Source organism: Podarcis cretensis (assembly GCF_951804945.1).
Source record: "Podarcis cretensis genome assembly, chromosome: 14".
NCBI classification, from domain to species: Eukaryota; Metazoa; Chordata; class Lepidosauria; order Squamata; family Lacertidae; genus Podarcis; species Podarcis cretensis.
Genome location: NC_137183.1, coordinates 14,004,003 through 14,017,146, shown reverse-complemented (window position 1 = coordinate 14,017,146; position 13,144 = coordinate 14,004,003). Strand labels below are relative to the sequence as shown.

Genomic DNA, 13,144 nt, shown 5'->3' with positions numbered 1-13,144 from the left:
TCTGCTTCCTGACCTTTTAGATAAGGTGGTATGTAAAACCCTGTCCAGGTATGTTAATTGCCACATCAACAGCAGAATGGATTGGCTCCCATTTCAGGTCATGTATCTTAGCTGGGGTGTTAACAGAGATATTGCAAAACCACACAATGCACTCTGCTGTGTGGTTACGCTTGTGTTCGTTTGTGTTATTACATATCTAGTATGCAGCTTTTTTCGGTTGTACAACACACATATGATTATACCAATTGCATAATTAGAGCTCTTTTGAACCTGGAAATTATTCATCAGCCCATAATCACATGTCTGGGTTTTACAGCTGGAGAAATCATAGCCCAGGGCACAAGCAGATGATCCATTGCAATTCATTCCGGATACAACTGTATCATTGACGTTCCCTGTAGCATCACGTACGACACAAGCAGCTGTGGAAACAACAGCATATTATTATTTCCCTTCCTTGTGACAGGGGGAGAATACTTTCACTGTGCCGCGTACATCTTCAGTTGCTTAATGCTTTCCCACCTCTATCATCTTGGGGCGGTAGGGCGCCGTTTCCTTCTGATCACTGCGAATAATGCCACTATTCATTAAAGCAGTGTTATTACTGCTCTACGTTTTGTGCTCAAGCCCAGCGTACATTCAACAAACTAGGACATGTGTGAAATTTGGAAATGCCCAGTGCCTGACCCACATGGATTTACTTAACCTTAAGTGGCATTTGCAGAACCTGAAAGGTAGTGGGGATCGTAGACTTATGAGACAGAAGACTGTGAGAATGATAGAAAGTTCTATCATGTAGCATGTTCTGCTATATTTTTAAAATAGTGCAGATAGCTTGCCCTCATGCCACTAATTGCACAAAGCAACTATCATGGGCTCCAGGTATCAGAGACACAACCTAATGAGAACATAACAGCATCAGACGTTCCCTGCTGGATCAGGCCAGGGCAACATCCTGTTCTCACAGTGGCCAACGAGATGCCCATGGGAAGCCCACAAGTGGGATCCGGGTGCAAGAGCACTCTTCCCTCCTGGGGTTTCCAGCAACTGGTATTCAGTGTCCTTCAGCTCTCTATATTGGACAAACAGGCCAGACCTTACGCCAAAGAATAAACGGACATAAATCAGACATCAGGAATCACAAGACAGAGAAACCAGTAGGAGAACACTTCAATCTCCCAGGACATTCTATACAAGATCTCAAAGTAGCTGTTTTACTACAAAGGAATTTCAGAAATAGACTGGAAAGAGAAGCTGCTGAATTGCAACTTATCACCAAACTTAAAACCATGGAGAGTCCTGGTCTGAACAAAGACCTTGGATTCTTATCTCATTATACATGACAAAGCCATTTTTCACCTTCTCACCCCTTGCTTTTTCCTGTAAGACCTATTGCAGTCGTTAAGAGTCGTCAACAGGCTCATCACAGCTATCTGCCAATCACCCATTCCCACCACCCTTCTGAGTAATACCCCTCCCCACCTTCTCACTATATAGAAGGGTCTGGAAACTTCTGTTTCAGTGTATCTGAAGAAGTGTGCATGCACACGAAAGCTCATACCAAGAACTAACTTAGTTGGTCTTTAAGGTGCTACTGGAAGGAATTTTTTTTGTTTTGGTATTCAGAAGATTGTCTCCAACAGTGGAGCATAGTCATTGTGGTCAACAGCCACTGAATGTCTCATGGAGCCAATGTGAGCTCAGTCCTCAGAGCCCTCTTCAGGCATGGAAAGGAGATGGGAGTGCACAACATCTCAGCTTCCAACTGGCAGGCAGGGTAAAGACTCTGGATTGGCTGGGTCAGGTAGATTCCAGGAGCCTGGCCTTCTGACCTTGGCTGTCACCCTCACACCCTGCTTAGTAGAGGTAAAGGGACCCCTGACCATCAGGTCCAGTCATGACCGACTCTGGGGTTGCAGCGCTCATCTCGCTTTATTGGCCGAGGAAGCCAGCGTACAGCTTCCGGGTCATGTGGCCAGCATGACTAAGCCGCATCTGGCGAACCAGAGCAGCGCACAGAAACACCATTTACCTTCCCACCAGAGCAGTACCTATTAATCTACTTGAACTTTGATGTGCTTTTGAACTGCTAGGTTGGCAGGAGCAGGGACCGAGCAACGGGAGCTCACCCCGCTGCGGGGATTCGAACCGCCGACCTTCTGATTGGCAAGTCCTAGGCTCTGTGGTTTAACCCACAGCGCCACCCACGTCCCACTCATGTCCTGCTTGGATGGCTTTAAAAGAGGATTAGGCAAATTCATGGAGGAGATGGCTATCAGTGGCTGCTAACCATGATTGATATGTTCAAGTTCCACTGTCAGAGGCAGTATGCATCAGAATACCAGTTGCTGGAAACTGCAGGGAAAGGTGGAGAGCACTATTGCACTCAGGTTCTGCTTGCGAGCTTCCCACAGGCATCTGGCTGGCCACTGTGAGAACAGGATAGTGGATTAGATGGGCCTTCGATCTGATCCAGCAGTGCTCTTCTTACTTATGTCTGGTCAACAGAGCAGGGAGTCCTTCTAGCTACTATATAGGCTGCAGCTCAAACCACCAGCATTAACAGCGAAGACTTGTAAGCTGGAAGACTTTTATCCCAAGACTGGATTCAAATACAGCTGCTCTCAGTTCCTCCTGGCCGTGCAAGTAGCCAGCTGATCCGGCCTTGTGGAAAATTATCTTCCCTCCTTTCAAAGATGGCAATCAGCTAGTCCTTGAGAAAACCAGAACCGGTTTCTCTTGTCTTATCAACACATCTGATTGCCCTAATGGCAGTGATGCAAACAGGAAGAGGCAAGATGAAGGAGAACTGTTCTTTGACAGTATTTTTCCTAACTCGTTCTGATGGCGCTTGTAGTTTTCCGTAAGCCAAGCACTGGTGGAAGCTCTCCATATGATGATGTCACAAGTTCAACACAGTGGAATAGTTCAACTCCTTGAACTTTTCCTAGAAAAGTAGCCTCTTTAGCTATTTGTGAATCCACAGCTGATCCAATTCTATGCAGCGAAATGAGGAATGTTGTTTTCAAGTTTGTGTTTTTACTTACTAATAGACATCTGTTTTACTATATAGAAAATCCATAAGATAAACAAATAATGAGGGTAAGTGATGATCTGAGCACAAGACTTTAAACGTACCTAAGAATATTAATTACTCTGGATTAGAATGCAAACATATGCTTCTTATTTACCTGCACAGATTGCTACACCTACATAAGCAATCGTTGTAACCAGAATGGCCAGCATTGTTCCTTTGGGTATAGCAGCTTGTGGATCCTAGAATATTACAATAAAAAGACTGCAGTGAATAGTCATTAAAGACACACACACACACACACACACACACACACACACAGGGTTGCATATCCTCTGCATGTTTGCGTTCACAAACAGTTCTGTTACAGAATTTAAATACTATTTTTTTTAAAAAAAAAATAGTTACTTGTCCTTGGGATAATGTGACAATAAGTCTAAAATTGTGTAGGCAATTTGGAGATTTTGTACAGGGATGTTTTATATGGACATGCTTTATGTGCTGTTTAATGGGCATAAAGGTAAAGGTAAAGGTACCCCTGCCCGTACAGGCCAGTCTTGACAGACTCTGGGGTTGTGCGCCCATCTCACTTAAGAAGCCAGGGGCCAGCGCTGTCCGGAGACACTTCCGGGTCACGTGGCCAGCGTGACATCGCTGCTCTGGCCAGAGCCAGAGCCAGAGCCAGAGCCGCACACGGAAACGCCGTTTACCTTCCCGCTGGTAAGCGGTCCCTATTTATCTACTTGCACCCGGAGGTGCTTTCAAACTGCTAGGTTGGCAGGCGCTGGGACCGAGCAGCGGGAGCGCACCCCGCCGCAGGGATTCGAACCGCCGACCTTTCGATCGGCAAGTCCTAGGCGCTGAGGCTTTAACCCACAGCGCCACCTGCGTCCCTTTTTGTTTAATGGGCATAGTTGGGCATAATTAGGAGAAGGGCAGTAGCTCAGCTGTAGAACATCTGCTTTGCATGCAGAAGGTCCCAGGTTTCCAGTGGTGTAATGGTTCAGTGCATCTGGCTGTTAACCAGAAGGTTGGTGGTTCGAGCCTACCCTGGGACGGCTGTGGGCAGAATTTCTGGATTGCAGGGGGTTGGACTAGATGACCCTCAGGGTCCTTTCCAGCCATACAATTCTATGATTCTATGACAGGGGAAGAAAAGGTGTGATCCCTGGCATCTCCACATAGGGCTGGTAGAGACTGCTGGGTATAAAACACATTGCACACCTCCATTCAGCAGAGGGCAGGGTAGAGGCTAATAGCTAGCCAAGGGAAAATACATGGTGGTTTGCTGCTAAACCCCTGTAGCTCTGCTGCTTCCCCCTTCTCTCTCTCTCTCTCTCTCCTGCATGAGAGGGCCATGAGAAATGGCTCAGGACCTCCATACCTCAAGGACTGCCTCTTTCCATATGAACCTACCAGGACCCTGAGATCATCTTCTGAGAGCTTTCTTCGTGTGTCTCCTCCTCGAGAGGTCTAGAGGGTGGCAACATGAGAACAGGGCCTTCTCTGCAGTGGCGCCCAGTCTGTGAAATGCTCTCCCCAGGGAAGTTTGCCTGGCGCCTTCATTATACATCTTTTGGTGCCAGGCAAAAATGTTCCTTTTTAACCAGGCCTTTGGTTGATCCGATTTACATCTCATGCCTTTTTAAAATGTGTTTTTTTTATTTTTACTGTGTATTTTGTGGTTTTATATCTTGATTTTATTTTGTGAACTGCCCTGAGACCCCCGGGTATAGGGAGGTATATAAAATCAAACAACAATAACAAGAAGAAGCCCCATCATCTAGGCATAGACTCCAAAGCCATCGTAAATATGAAGACGCTGTAAGGAAAGAACTTTTCCTCCCTTTCCCAATGCTCTGCTTTATTTTACTAATTTTAAGCAATCCTAGTGATGTGCGATTGAGACAGATTGGGTGGTACTAGGCATTACTGGGTTTCTGCTTTGGTTTGATTTTATATGTTGTGGTCTTGTTGTGAACCGCCCTGAGACCTCCAGGTATAGGGTGGTGTATAAGTTGAATAAATAAATAAGTAATAAATAGGCAGTGCTTTTTTTCTAAAAAAATGTTTAGGGGTACTCTCATCTTGACTCAAGGAAATCACCATTTTATAGTTCAAACTGGGGAAAATAAATACAATAAATGGACAAAAGTACAAGGATTCACAAAATGTTTAGGGGTATGTCTACCACTGTGTACCCCTAGGAAAAAAGAACTGGTACTACGACTGGGCAGTTTCAACTTCCAAGCTTTTTCATTCTGGTATAAACTACAAACCAGAAGAAGAAGAAGAGTTTGGATTTGATATCCCGATGTATCACTACCTAAAGGAGTCTCAAAGTGGCTAACATTCTCCTATCCCTTCCTCCCCCACAACAAACACTCTGTGAGGTGAGTGGGGCTGAGAGACTTCAGAGAAGTGTGACTACCTCAAGGTCACCCAGCAGCTGCATGTGGAGGAGCGGGGAAGCGAACCCAGTTCACCAGATTACGAGTCCACCGCTCTTAACCACCACACCACACTGGCTCTCAATGACACTGGGAGTCCTTTTTAAGTAACCCAAGCGAAATTTCATACCTGAAAGCCTGCCAGTCAGTGCAGACAATACTGAGCTAGATGGACTCATAAAAAGGCAACTTCTTATGCTCTTCCTATGTTCCCTGCACTGAGTGGATTTCATGGAAATTGGGGCTGGGGGGAATGGAGGTCAAAAAGGGAAGCCCACCAACTTCCTCCCAAACCTTGCAGGTAACATATTTTGTATGTTTAGATTACCTAAACACTGATGGAAACCTGGCACTGCCTAAAAGCGGTAAGGCATAATGATATGTGCAGAAATGACATTCAGATTTCCACCCGCATTTTTGCTCCACATGTTGCTACCCGCGTGACTTAACTTGAAAGGTTGTAAGTCCTCTATTTGTCAATGTGGGCTGCAGTTTCCGGAGTCAATATGTGACTGTAAGAATCGACCGCTTTCATCATTTAATAGAAAGGCGCCCAGATGCCATTCCCTAAAGGCTTAGAACGCAAAAGCACAAAGAATGGGAAAATGTATTTATAACCAAATAGGAGTAAAATAAAAAAAAGGGGGGGGTGAAATGGCTCACATCTTAGATGTTTCTGTGCTTGCACCAGAAAACTTACACAGTATAAGATACTTGACAAGTGCTAGCAAGTTAGCTCTTTGTGCAAATCACCTTGTAGTAATGTAAGACATAGCTGTGTGAAGGACAAGCCTGAAATAAAAGGACTGATCCTTTTGCTAAGCCTAACCCAAGCCACTCTGGAGAAAGAAACACTGCATTTTCCTCTAGGGCCTCCAGTTGTAAATTTGAAGTCCGCCGCATGTAGAGTTTTTATGAATTAGCAAAGCTGTGGTAATAGGAATTACATAGCTCATTTCGATGTGCAGTACCCTGATAATGGGTCCATTAATATTCTGCTTCTAGAGTTAGTGAAGTGGCCTTTTAAATTTCATAGTCCGTTTCTGGAAGACCAATGTAGTTAAATCTGTGTAGCTGGCTGTTTCTTCAGACAATACAAGTGGGGTGCTTAGCTTAGAGGGTCCAGAAATATGTGCAGAAATTGTCTGCTTTGCACCTCTGCCCTGAATTGTTTGTGGGAAAGCCAGACAACATATGCTATTTATTGAACGTTCATTCTGGTTTGTTTGTGGAGAGGTCAGATGACATTGTGTCAATGAAGTGTTATCCTACACTCCCCAGTGGCATTTTCCCTTCACTTTCCTTATCACAAAAAGTCTCGTCATTGGGGGAAGCAGGTTTGTTGCACATGAGCTCCAAATCAACACTAATTGTGCATTTTCCAGTGTGTGACTGGAGGCAGTTGGAGGATGGATGGTGACTAACAGATTGAGGTTGAATCCTGACAAGACAGAAGCACTGTCTAGGGGGGACGGGGCAGGCAGGTGTGGGGGACTCCCTGGTCCTGAATGGGGTAACTATGCCCCAGAGAGACCAGGTGCGCAGCCTGGGAGTCATTTTGGACTCACAGCTGTCCATGGAGGCGCAGGTCAATTCTGTGTCCAGGGCAGCTGTCTGGTATGCAGGCTGAGACCCTATCTGCCCAGACTGTCTCAACAGACTGGTGCATGCTCTAGTTATCTCTTGCTTGGACTACTGCAATACTCTCTACATGGGGCTACCTTTGAAGGTGACCTGGAAACTGCAACTAATCCAGAATGCGGCAGCCAGACTGGTGACTGGGAGTGGCCGCCGAGACCATATGACACCGGTCCTGAAAGACCTTCATTGCCTCCCAGTACATTTCTGAGCGCAATTCAAAGTGTTGGTGCTGACCTTTAAAGCCCTAAACTGCCTCGGCCCAGTATCCTTGAAGGAGTGTCTCCACCCCCACCGTTCAGCCCAGACACTGAGGTTTAGCTCCAAGGACCTTCTGGCGGTTTCCTCACTGTGAGAAGTGAAGCTACAGGGAACCAGGCAGAGGGCCTTCTCGGTAGTGGCACCCACCCTGTGGAACACCCTCCCATCAGACGTCAAGGAAATAAATAACTATCTGACTTTTAGAACACATCTGAAGGCAGCCCTGTTTAGGGAACTTTTTAATGTTTGATTTTATTTTTAATATTCTGTTGGAAGCCAACCACAGTGGCTGGGGAAATCCAGCCAGATGGGCGGGGTATAAATAATAAAATTATTATTAGTATTATTATTATAACTGTATCCCTCCTGAAAATAGTGGTGGTGTGGAAACAGCCCTAATTCTGAAGGTGTTGTGCCCGTTTTGCCAGGAAGCATGCAAGCAGAAGTTCTAGATATTGGACGTTCTAGATGTTGCAACTCAGCTTGCAGAACATGGGCTTGTGCCTACCTCCAAGTCTCCAGAGATATTGGCTCCAGCAAGAATTCCAGTGGCTGCAGGGAAAAAAATGGCAAACACAGAGAAAAACCCTTCATCGCCTCTGAAATCTGGTCCGAAGTTTTCTGCAAATATGGAGGCTGCAAAGGCAAAGAGAAAAATCACTGTGAAATTTTGAGGCCATGTCACTGACTGATATTATCTTGCAGAACCCCCTTTTGGTCTCCATCTTGTATATTGGGCAAGGGGGACCTTTGGCCCTCCTGATTGATTTATTTCTTGTATTTCTATGCTGCTTTTCATTCAAATGAATCTCAAAGCGGCTTACAACCAATAAATAACCATAAGATAATAAAACATAATAGCACATCGCGAAGAGAGCATACATCATATAAAATAATTAACAAATTATCAATAAAACAGTTGCAATCTATAAAAAAAACTTAACAAAACAGCAACTAAAAAACAAGCTAAACCTCACAATCATGGCAAGTCATGTGATTAACAAATCGATGCAGCATTTAGAATCTATAAAACAATATTGAAAGCATTAACAAAATAGCAATTAAAATATAAGCCAGGTCCTAAGATGTTTAGTTCAGATGTTGCTGAACTAAAACAATGAGCTGATGGGAGTTTGGTAACATTTCGGGGGGCAAAGTTTCCCCACCCATGTGGTGTAAGAAGTCTAGGCTCCCCTGACTCATTGAGAAGCCACGAATTGTGGTGGTATGTGGCATAGGGGGAGGAATAGCAGACTTCACTCTGTGTGGCTGAGCATGTTTCGGTATGCATCGCCTAGGTAAAGCTAAAGGGACCCCTGACTATTAGGTCCAGTCATGACAGACTCTGGGGTTGCAGTGCTCATCTCGCTTTATTGGCCGAGGGAGCCGGCGTACAGCTTCCAGGTCATGTGGCCAGCATGACTAAGCCACTTCTGGCGAACCAGAGCAGCGCACAGAAACGCCGTTTACCTTCCCACCTGAGCAGTACCTATTTATCTACTTGCACTTTTGTAGCACCCTGCTTGTGGTTAACGCTTAGCTGGAATGAAATATTCAACGCAGCAATAGAGAAATTAAAATAATAATTTATTTGTCAGACAAATAAATGAGAGGCACAGTGGTATATGGTTACCAAGCTCTGGCCTGCCCTCCTGCCATTCTGGCCAGCACTTATATTTCCTTAATCCAGCCCCCTTGCTCCTCCTGTGGCTGCCTCTGTCCAATCAGCCTGGTTGAAATTCCTATTGGCTGTTTGCTAGAACCAATCACAAAAGATACACCCATTTCCTTTTGCCCTTTTATGGGAAACAAAAAGCTATATATTCTTCTATCTATAAATGACGAATAAGTAGTAATATATCTTACATGTGTCTCAACAAGGAACCTTAATTACCAGCTCACCTCGCCCTATTGCCCTCCAAAACAGATGGTTTAATCTTAAATTTTTATCTTAAACAGATGTCAAGGATCTTGAGTTCACATCATCATTGAAAGATCTCCTTCTCTTGGAGGTCTTTAAACAAAGGCCTGACAACCATATGTGTGCTCTAATGATGTTTCCTGCTTGGCAGGGGGGGCTGGGCTGATGGCCCCTGTGGTCTCTTCCAACTATATGAAATAAGAATCTAGCATAAGGATTTAACATTTCTAAATCCTTTGCATAATTACATTTAAGCCAATATATTTAATACATAACATAGATAGCTTTTTAGAAGAATAAACCTTCTCAAAGTAAAAAAGGAAGGAACAGTTTCCAGCCTCAAAATAAGATAGGAAGAAACCTATCTTCTCCAGCCAAGCCAGTTGCCTTTTTCACTGCTCTTGACCTTTCAACCTTAGGAAAATATGGCTCAAGTTTAATGGGAGGCACATGGTTTTATTTTACTATTTACCCACTCTTAATTATGTTTATCTCTTTTTTTTATCTTCTGTAATATGTAGGGTCAGTGTAACCTTGGCTCTCAGCCTGTAATTCCCTTTTTACGACTTTGAGAATTGTTTTCTGCTATAAATCAGGGGGCCCCCTTGTCCAGGAGAATAAACATTGCCAAGGTTCTTAGGCAGCTGGTCTTCTGCCTGGCATGAACATTTGAAAATCTTTAAGCTCATTTTAAAATACAGGCCCTGATCAAGCCTTAATAAAAATGCAGGCTATGATTAGATGCCTCACTTTGACGTGCTTTCGAACGGCTAGGTGGGCAGGAGCAGGGACCAAGCAACGGGAGCTCACCCCGTCATAGGGATTCGAACCGCCGACCTTCTGATCAGCAAGTCCTAGGCTCTGTGGTTTAACCCACAGCACCACCTGTGTCCCTATGCATCGCCTAGCTACATCTCATTTGTCTATGGCTAGGAGGTCACCTAGCTATGGCTCTGCATATGTCCACAAGGAACATGACCAAGACCGCCTGTCGCATAGATCCTCCTGATTGGATAAGAGTCTGAAAACTTCCTGTGCAGTCATCATGTAATAGAAACCCCCCATTTAGTCTGCATCTATAAAATACGACTTTTTCTAAGTGTTACGTCGAGGCTATTATTGTCATGGAAAATGTAATTGCTTTATTCTCTTTGTAAACTGCTCTGAAGATTTTTTTTACAATCAAGTGGTGTATATATTTTATGAAATAAAATACATGGATAAATTTGCTGGCGGTGGCTTTGTGCATTGAACAATATAGAGGCCTAGATGCAATGCAGTAGGCACCAGGTTGTCATCGATGAACACAGAGGCAGGTTAATCAGATGCAAAAGCACAGCTGGTTATGGTTTTCAAGTCAGTTACTTGGGTGCAAGCTTATGCCCAGTATATAGGTAAAGGTAAAAGCCCCCTGGACGGTTAAGTCCAGTCAAAGGTGACTTTACCTTTACCCAGTATACAGAATACGCGTCACTCAATTACTTTATGTAAGATGCTAATATAATCACTCATAGTTGTATGTCAGTACTCAGTACTGTTTGCTACAGGAGCTCTGCTTATCTGCAAAAAAAAGAAACACTTGCCTTGATAATTGAAAAAACCTCTAGCCTTCTTCTCATTGTTGCTTGGAATGACGGTTCCAATGAAGAAATTTGCAATAGCAGCAAGAAGGATAAACAGAAGAATAACTTGGGCCTGTAAAGCCAAGTTAAGAGATTATTTTTGGCAGAGGACTTGCTTTCAACATTTGCTTTTCATAAGCTACTTCAGAACTTGGTGCAGTTGCAAAGTGGCATGATATTTGTACAGCTTAAAAAAATTGGGAGCCGAAACACTAAAAAGAGAGTTAGTCACATTTTTTAAAGTCTCATTAATTTCAGTAGGTACTAAGGATGAGGAATATTTTCAGCAGCGTGGCACGAAGAGTCTCTCCCATACTCAACTCTTTGACTTCGTGTCTGGTAACTGCAAAGGCTGGCGCAAGTAGTAGGAAGTGGGAATCTGTGATTTGCATACCCTCCAACATTTCTCCAATGAAAATAGGGACGTCCCATTCCATAATGATAATTTTACTATTTATACCCCACACATCTTGCTGGGTTGCCCCGTCTCTCTGGGCAGCTTCCAACATATATAAAAACACAATTTAACATTATAAAAAAGCTTTCCTATACAGGATTGCCCTCAGATGGCTTGGAAGTCAAATAATTCCATACCCTCCAACATTCATCCAATGAAAATAGGGACATCCTACCATTCCTGCTAACATTTCTCCAGTGAAAATAGGAACATCCTAAGGAAAAGTGGGACATTTGGGGATCAAATCAGAAACCAGGGCGGCTTCTCTAAATGAGGGACATCCCTGAAAAATAGGTGTAATGATCTCTGGCAGGAAAGCAAGTCCTGATAAGAAGTAATGACTCTGGCAATTTTATGTATGTTTATTTAGAAAAAGACACATCCAGAGCCTGGCTTCTCGCCTGCTCACATTTACATTTGTTGGTCAGTCTGAAGTTTCGCCCCTCCCACAGAAGGAAGGATGCCAGAATCCCACCTTTCCCTTCGTGCCCTTTAGTTGCCTTCTGATTTTATCCAGATGCCTAGAATGGGGACCGAAAGGCTCCCCCTCCTCCCCACTTTCACTCGACACAGACTCAGACCTCTGCTTATCTGCTGATTGCCTAGCAACTCTCTGGCCGCCTTCCAACTCTCCCTCTCCTTGACAGCTAATAGAGCCTTCTCCGGAAAGGGGGGTTGAACGGCCCTTTCTCGATTCTGTCAGCCAGTTCTCATCTGCAGAGTCAGTCCCTCGTTCACTTAGTTCAATCTCTAACTCACACCCTGTGCTCTGGGGGGCCACATTCTTGACAATATTGGAGGGTCTGGATTTGATATCTCATCTCTACTCCTCATAGCAAGTGGCAGCTGTGCGGTGTGTGATTGTGATCTGGAATGAGGCCGTGGTATGGGAGAGGAGCCTGGAGTCTTTCCCCATTCACCCTCTCAAAGCCGCTCCTTGCCCCATCATGGGAAAGGGACAGCACCTAAGTTTATCCCAATCAAATAAACAACTCCAACCACAGATCCCTGCCATGTGGTCTAGCTAGTCTAATTAGATGTTTCAATGCATTGAAACAAACAGCACTAAAATTGCTGTTTATAGCAACTGGTATTCAAAGGCAGTGGATCTAGAACATAGCCATCACGGCAAATAGCTGTTGACAGCCTTCACTAATCTAATTTTAAAGCCATTCAAGTTGGTTGCCATCACTGCTTCCAGTGGCAGCGAGTTCCACAGTTTAACTACGCGCTGCACAGAGAAGTGCTCTCTTTTCTCTATCCTGAATCTTTTGATGCTCGGCTTCATTGGATTGGCAGGAGTTCTAGCATTATGAGAAAGGGAGGAAAACATCCCAGGCATAGGCAAACTCCAACCCTCCAGGTGTTTGGGACTACAATTCCCATCATCCCTAGCTAACAGGACCAGTGGTCAGGGATGGTGGGAATTGTAGTCCCAAACATCTGGAGGGCTGGAGTTTGCCTATGCCTGTCCCATCCCCTTCTCTATAAAATTCTATCATGTTACGTCTTCCTCTCCTTTTCTCTAAACCGAAAAGTCCCAATGCTGCAACCTTTCCTGTTGTCCCTTTGTGCATTTTTCTACCACATTCCTTTTCATTGGGTGGAGGTTTGTTTGTGTGTGTGCGCGTGTGTGCATGCACTACAGTGGTACTTCGGTTCTTGAACGTCTCCGTTGACAAACATTTCGGAACCCGAATGCCGAAAACCCAGAAGTCAATGTTTCTGTTTTTGAGCAAGCCTTGGAAGTCAAACATCTTC

The 13,144-nt window shown here is 44.4% G+C and overlaps 1 protein-coding gene across 2 annotated transcripts in view; it reads right to left on the bottom strand.

Annotated features, from left to right (window-relative positions):
* The window catches only part of SLC12A1 (solute carrier family 12 member 1), an 82,339-nt gene that overhangs the window by 41,866 nt on the left and 27,329 nt on the right, over nucleotides 1-13,144 (bottom strand). For both annotated transcript variants that reach the window (XM_079953188.1, XM_079953187.1), the window contains 4 exons: nucleotides 10,888-10,999; nucleotides 7,892-8,019; nucleotides 3,192-3,276; nucleotides 271-422 (listed from right to left, as the gene is read on the bottom strand). In XM_079953188.1, the coding sequence (XP_079809314.1) occupies nucleotides 271-422; nucleotides 3,192-3,276; nucleotides 7,892-8,019; nucleotides 10,888-10,999 (477 nt within the window). The remainder of the gene's footprint in view (nucleotides 1-270; nucleotides 423-3,191; nucleotides 3,277-7,891; nucleotides 8,020-10,887; nucleotides 11,000-13,144) is intronic.